This window comes from Phragmites australis, chromosome 19 (genome assembly GCF_958298935.1).
Source record: "Phragmites australis chromosome 19, lpPhrAust1.1, whole genome shotgun sequence".
Taxonomy (NCBI): domain Eukaryota; kingdom Viridiplantae; phylum Streptophyta; class Magnoliopsida; order Poales; family Poaceae; genus Phragmites; species Phragmites australis.
The window spans coordinates 2,968,106-2,975,567 of record NC_084939.1 but is presented as its reverse complement, the minus strand read 5'-3'; the positions used below and the strand labels follow the sequence as shown (position 1 = coordinate 2,975,567).

Here is a 7,462-nt window from a genome sequence, read left to right as displayed (position 1 = left end):
GGTCGGGGCGCCGGAGACGATGAGGGGCCAGTGGCGAGGCAGAAGCCGGTGGTCTCGGTCCAGGGAAACTGGGTGGCCATTATGGACAAGCATCTTCAGCTGCCTGCCTGCGCGGCCGCGACGAGCCGTTCTTTAACGACGCGACGAATCTGGCCGCGTCCTCAGCCGGCGGGCTCGCCGTGGTTCTCCCGTGGTTGCAGAAGATCGCAGAACCCCCCTCGCCCCCATCGCAGTCGGTTTTGGCTGCTGCGGTCCGGGGGGAGACGAAGGCGCGGCACGGACCAAGCCGCCATGCCCCGCCGGCGCCGTGACCTCAGGCGCCCGGCTGCTCGCTCGGCTCGGACGGCGGCGAATCGCGCGCGCCTCGGTCCTTGCTGCGGGAGACGGAGCAAAGGATAGGGGAGCTGGTGCTAGGGCCTCAGCGGGGGATGGGTGGGGTGGGGCTTCACGATTCCGGCGGGGACGGAAGGTCGGGAGGACGGCGGCGGTAAGCGGAGGGGCCGCGGAGAGAGAAACGAGCCGGCCGTCCAAATCAGAGGGCCTCTCGCGAAATTCCGGATCCTGCCTATTTGAAAATATTCGGATTCGTGGTTATTATGGATGAAAACGGATGAGAACAGTCCAAAAAATATTCTGATCGCGGTTTGACCTCTATGCTATATTATAATTTGCGAAATTTAATATCAATTAAAAAAGTAATTCCGATAGAAAATTCTAATTAAAAATGAGATATCGATAATATGATTGGAAAACAAAATTATAAAAAATGGATCGAAATGGGACAAAATTTATCCCTGTTTTTCATCCTAGTGGTTATTAGTCGTGATCTAAAATTGGGGACTTTGTGCGATCCAAAATAAGGGGTTTTGTGCAAATATTAAAATAGCGGTTATTAGTCGCGATCCAAACCCTAGGAGTTTTGTGCAAATATACGGATCGTGATGAGGAGCCTCTTTTCAAATATTCGGGGCCGGCGGCATTGCACCCGGCGAGGCTGCGTTGCCGCCGGCGATGTCCGCTCGCCCGCCGCCAAGCGTCCTGCGCGATCCTCCGTCAAATCTACGCGCTCGGACGCTGCCTCTGCCCTACCCTCGCGTCCGCGCTCGTGGCCCTAGGTCCCGGCGGCGAGGATGATCATAGGGCCCAACCACAGCGACCGCCGAAGACGCGCTCGGCCACGGCACGGACCAAGCCACCATGACCGCCCCCCCCCCTCGGCGCGCACTGGGTGGTCGCTCGGCTCCGCTCCTCGTCGCCCCGCAAGAACCGGCCGCACATTCCACAGTTCCACCTCCAGGTATTCATCCATACTCAAAAACTCTCGAGTGTGCACGGCATGCCATCATCTCCGCTTGTTTGCTCCCACCCCTGATGGTCTCTGGCCGGCATTCTCCCCTGAAACTGGCTGGCCCTTTGGCCAAGCATCTCTCTCGACCTCCCTGCCTGCGCGGCCGCAGCGAGCTGTTCTTCGAGGACGCGGCGAACCTGGCATCCTGGCCATGACCTCGGCCGGCGGGCTCGCCGTCGTTGCAGATACGAACGCAACACATTCGTGTCAACGTGTATCAGCTTGCTATCAGATCATTATGACATCTTCAGTCTATGAACTTTGATGGCCATTGCTGCTTCAGTGCTTCCTGAAGCGGGATATTTAGTTATTTGCCACTCAATTGGTGTGACTCATCCAATTTGCCATTATTTTCGTGTGAATTTTTTTGATGCTATCAGATCTGCAAATTCTTAGTTGTATACCACTTTGAACCCTTTTGCCCCTACCTTTCTTCTTCCTCCATTTCCTTCCTATGCTGCTCCCTCTCCTGTCCGAGCTGAGATTGTTGGTTAGCCGGAGAGGTAACCGTCGCCTGACAACCATTGGCTCGCCCTTGCGCCCTCTTTCACCCTTAGCAGTCATGCAACTAGGCCCGTGGAGGTCTTGGACCTCGTTCCAACAGCGGCCATGGAGCTCGGCCTCACCGCGCGGTCCAAAGTGGTGGAAAGGAGGAAGAGGGAGCTCGTTAGCCCAAGGGAGGTTCTAGACTGGGTTCGTGTTATTTGTTATCGCCATGGCCGCTGGTGAGGAGGCATGCGTCCTTACCGTAGGGGCCGACGACGGTGGCTCTTATGAGGTCACCACGAGGGCGAGGGGGTGCTTATTGACCTTGCCTATGAGCACATCTCCACAACCCATATAGTGAACACATCAATCACGCGGAGTCCGTGCTAGTGCCGGAGGTAGACACGACGGCGGCGATGGCAATGGTCGAAGCTGGAGGAGAAAAATGATAGAGAAGAGGTCAGGAAAAAGAAAGGGGTAAAATTGTTCATAGTGGTACAAAATAAGCAATTCCCATAATCAGTGTGGCAAGAAAATATTTGTATACCGAAATAATGACAATCTGAGAAAGACTTTCCGATTGGGTGGCAAATAAATAAATTTCCCTCCTGAAGCAGTCCAAAAAAGGCGACTTTTTGGGACACATCTACCGCTATAAACTTTTCCTATCCATGTCCGTCTGAATACTCCGTTCATGTATCAGCATTCCGACTTTCACTTTATGACAAACAGCATGCTGGAATCAGTCATGTTAATTGTACAAGCATGATGAGCTGCTCTACCAGCAAAACCAAAAAAATGAGAGATGGAGATGGGTGAGATGAGTAGCCAACTACTCAGATTATGCCTGCAAACGAAACGTTCCTGACCATCTACCGCTGCTACTCTTTCTTCAGACCTTCACTTCCGAGGAGGCTGCCGCCGCCGGACGGACCGGAGCTGCACCGAGTTCTCGAAGCAGTGGTAGAAGCCGAAGTGAGGGAACCGCTCGTACCACGTCTCCTGCGGGACGTGCGTGTCCCAGTGCTCGCCGCTGCTGCTCCGGCCGTACTTGTGCACCCACCCGGAGCCGTTGTGCCCCTCGCCCCAGGTGCGGTTCCACCGGTCCCCATACTTGCCCTCCCACCAGGTCTCCCCCTGCTTGACGCCATGGCCGTTCGGGTCGAAGTGTTCGTCCCACTTGTCGCCCCACTTGGAGCACCCGTCGCCCTCGGACCGCTCGGCCCACTTGTCAGTGTATTTCACGCTGCCGCCACTGCCGTCATACTTCTCGCCCCACCTGCGGACAGAAGTTCAGCAGGTACCGTATGATAAGAGGCAATGCCAATGGAGTTGTCAATGGAAAGTCTGCTCAAAACTAACTTAAAAGTTCATGAGAACAATTTAAAGCTCGTTTGTTACCAATTTTTAGTAGTGGATGAAATGAAGCTTGCCTTACATGTGCTAGTAGCAACAACTAATTAGGCTAGATACATGTTAGTTAATTTATACGAGAAGCAAAATATCGAATACATATAAAGTACTGAAAAAGGACTAAAAATTTGTAAAATTAAGCGCCCGTTACACACCTCGTACAGTCACTAATTGCATGAAAAAAATGCATAAATCTGCTCAGCAACTGTACTTAAATATTTTTTAGGAAAAAAAACAGTAATGGAGTGGAGGACAAAGGGTGCACTATGACCGGGAAAAAAAACAGTAATGGAGTGGAGGACAAAGGGTGCACTATGACCGATTCGATAGAAAAGGCACCAAATCTAGTAGTGGTATTCCCTATTTCCATGTGTTTAATATGCCTATGAAATTTTTATTAGGTGGTGGGTTTGGAAACACACCAGAATCCATGATTGGCAATACTTGCCAATAATTGTATAATAAATGATATGTGAGCATAATGATCTGATAATGAGATATTTATTCCTGAAAAAGATAAAAGTGAAGCTCTTACCTTTCATGCCAAACATGAGCATGACCAACATCCAGCGGTGTATTTGGATCCAAGCTGCACCATTTATCGGCCCATTTTTCAGCTTGACCGGTTGAGTCATAATGCTCAAACCATTGCTCTTGCCACTGCTCCCCTTTACCATTCTGTCCCCACTTGTCCGCAGTCTTCTCCATATGCATAACCCCACAGGTGTAATCCTGCAACAGATGCAATACTCAAATTATCACTTAGCAAAATGTTACCACGAAGGAGTCAGATTGAAAGATAACAGTTGTAGAGTCACATGTGCAAACATGCATCTGTGTCTCTCAAGCCAGCCAATCCCAGCAGACAATATTTGAACTATTGCACATACTTTTTAAAATTAAGTTGTAAGTTTTACATACAGTGAACAGATACTTCTACCAAATGCCCAAATAAGACAGCAATTTACCTGCCACATTGACTCCTTCCAGTATTCCCGCCATACATTGCCTGCAGCATCACGTCCAGACTTCTCAGAACCTAATTCTTTATGATCAAACTGGTCTGAAGCCTCCCAATACTTGTCTTCCCATTCGACAGCACCATCAGCACTAACTCCCCTAGTCACAGTCCACTTGCAAATTACACCATCAGGCCTTTGTTCTACACCTGTCTCTTTCCACCACATTGAACCATCCGGATATATTCCATGGGATGATTTATCATCGCTTTCACTAAGAGCTCTAGCCACCTCAGCTGCATTGTTTGAAAACTGTTCTTCAAATGTCTCCTTTGTGTCAGCAACCTGATTAGCCTTGGAACCAACATTTTCAGGCTCAGCAAATGACTGGAAGGGAGGAAGAGATCTATCTTCCTTTTCCTCAAAGAAAGAGGTCTCCAACGGAAGTGATAAAAAGTCTGCTGATTGTTCCTTTTCCATCAGCAGATCAGGTTGATGGGAAAATGGATCCACTTTTTTGGATGGTTTAAAACCAGTACTGCTTTCCTTTGGTTTACTGCTATTTTGCATTGGTGGTAACCACGACCAAAAATCCGGACCTGGAGTACCAAGCTTTGAACTTTCCTGCTTGTAAGTAGATGAATCCCCAGAGTCTGGCACTGAATCAAGAACAGATTACTGATGTCAGAGCAGAAGCTTACTTTTACAATAAGCTGGACACTGTTGTGGTAAGTAAAATGTTCTGGCTAAACATACTGCATAAATGCATAAGATTAAAGATATCCTTCATGCACAACAAGCAGAAGAATATTGATGGTAATTGCAACTAACAATATCTCAAAATTGATTAAAGGTGGTATAGTATTAGTTTAACTGGTACGTTTATCAACATCATCCTTCACTGAAAAGCACTAGTAAAATTATAGGCACCTTTAAGGTACTATAATTCTATATATATATATCGATTCCTATCAAGCACTATTTTGGAGAGTCAACACTACTTCAAGCTACATTTGCTTGCTACAGAAAGCCACAAATGATTTGAGACGGTCAGCAATGCAGCGTTGCACTGAGTGCTATGAACAAGAAAATTTCTGATACCAAAATTATCTTGCAGAGATACTCAAATCAACAAAGCTATTCATGTCCGATCATGAAATTGTTTCACCTAGAGACAATCAAACCAAGAATAGGTGCATTACTGCATTGGCATTATGATTGAGAAATATACATGGTTCTCTGTCAATTATGACCGAGAATCTGGCAAATAAGTCACAATACATAAAAAAATGTTCTTCACAATTCGTATAATAGTGATCTAGACAAGCATATAGTATTGGGCTGTTTGCATCCAATACAGCACAGAGACTATAGGGCAATGGGAATAATCATTTTCTGACAGGTATATGCTATTACCCCAAACTAGAGTACTAGTATCAAAATAGGCATGTACGCAACTAATCAGAACAACAAGACCCATAGCTACATGTGTGCTATTGAAGAACTACAATTGATATTTCTAGAGAGCAAAATGGCAATCGCATGAGGAAGACTTCCATAAATATTTCACAACGATACTAATAGACAAGCCTTATAGATTCCAACTTCCAACTAATACCCTAGGTCCATGTACCAATCAGTGCCCACAAAATGTTCTATTCATTTAAGCGCACACCGACATTCATCAAGATCCTCCAGCTCCAGTTAAAGTTTTATTCATTCATACCTATACCAAAAAGTTGTGTTGCCATCGGCCCTAGGCTTAAGATCCTTTGATTTCATCGATGAGACACATCTCCTAAAGTCCACTCAGCATGTAAGGTCAATCCCATTCAAGTATCAAACAATGTTGCTCAAGTTCCACCTGTGCACTAGAAACATTCGACAGAGATCACCCATATTGTCAACCGCAGTTCCCAGGTTCTCTTGAAAGGGCTTATGGCTGGAATTTTTCTTTGCCCAAATGCCTCTTGAATTCCTTTATCAACTCATGATCTCGCTTTCTATTCCACCCCTCTGAGACTAAAAAGGAAGCATATTTTATCGTGATTCCCATGCGGAAAAAAAAATCTGAGTCATGGCAAAAGGCTAAAAAAGGATCATGAAGGTGAGGCTGCGTTCACAAGTGGAAGAACTACTAGTGATCTTCAAGAAGGCTCACGTGCACCGGGTGGAAACCAGTACCTCCCGGCGATTGCGAGACCGGCGCCGGCGCCACCTTCCGGGAGCCCCGATCCGATCCCTTCGGAGCCCCGCCCTCGCCCGATCCCGCCGCGCCAGCGGCCATCTCCTCCTTCTGCGGCGGCGTCGGGGGCGGGGACGGGGCAGGCGGCTCCTTGAGCACGGCGCGCGCTGCGGCAAGCGCGGCCGCGGCGCGGTCGATGACCTGCCGGCGCTGCACGCGATCGCGCTCCTCCCGCGGCACCCGCAGCATCTCCTCGAACTGCGCCGTCCGCCTCTCCACGTCCTCGCCCGGCGGCGGCCCCACGCCCGCGGCGGCATCCTCCCCCGAGGGGGGAGCCTGGAGCCGGCGCGCGAGCTCCGCCGACCGCCGCTCCCGCTCCACCGCCTTCCTCCACATGTCCAGGTACGACCCCCCGCCGGTCCCGCCGCCCGCCGAGGCGGACACGCGGACGCGGGCATTGCGGCGGCCGAGGAGGAAGATGTGCGGGGCGGTGGTGGGCGAGATGGAGGCGGCGTTGGAGGCCGCCATTTCCTCGGGCTTCGAGTGGAAGTCACGAGGAGTGTGCGGGGAGGGCGACGAGGAAGAGCCGAAGAGGAGTGTGGAGGGGAAGGAAAGATGCGGGTGTGGGCCCGGGCGGTGATGACGTGGCACTTGGCCTGTGGTGTGCGTCCGGCGTCCCACGTGTCCTTGAGGTGAAGGAGCTCTGTACCAGGGTTCAAAAAAAGGGATAAATGCAAAAACCCCCTCAAAAGTCACTTGGATTTTGACTTTCCTCCCCAAAAGTTATTTTGTTGCAAAAAAAAACCCCAAAGGTTTGATTTTGTTGCAAAAACACTCTAAAAATTCAAAATTTTAAAAAAAAATCACAAAAAATTCTAAAAAAAAACTAGAGACAATTATAAGACCTTTTGTGAAATTTGTTTTAAAAAATAATATCCTTTGCATCATATTTCATGGAGAGTAAGTTTGAAAAAAAAAAAGAAAAACGTGCAACTCATTTATTAATTCGAGTTAAATGCATAGTTAATTATTTACTAATCCAAAAATCATGAAATAAAATTTTTTAGTCTT

The 7,462-nt window shown here is 48.6% G+C and overlaps 1 protein-coding gene across 1 annotated transcript; it reads right to left on the bottom strand.

Annotated features, from left to right (window-relative positions):
* Positions 1-2,414: 2,414 nt before the first annotated feature.
* On the bottom strand, positions 2,415-6,971 carry LOC133900790 (protein LIKE EARLY STARVATION, chloroplastic-like). Its single transcript, XM_062342026.1, has 4 exons — positions 6,391-6,971; positions 4,216-4,865; positions 3,783-3,979; positions 2,415-3,113 (listed from the first exon to the last, which is right to left on the bottom strand). The coding sequence occupies exons 1-4, from the start codon at positions 6,917-6,919 to the stop codon at positions 2,735-2,737; spliced, it is 1,755 nt and encodes a 584-aa protein (XP_062198010.1). The 5' UTR covers positions 6,920-6,971; the 3' UTR covers positions 2,415-2,734.
* Positions 6,972-7,462: the final 491 nt, after the last annotated feature.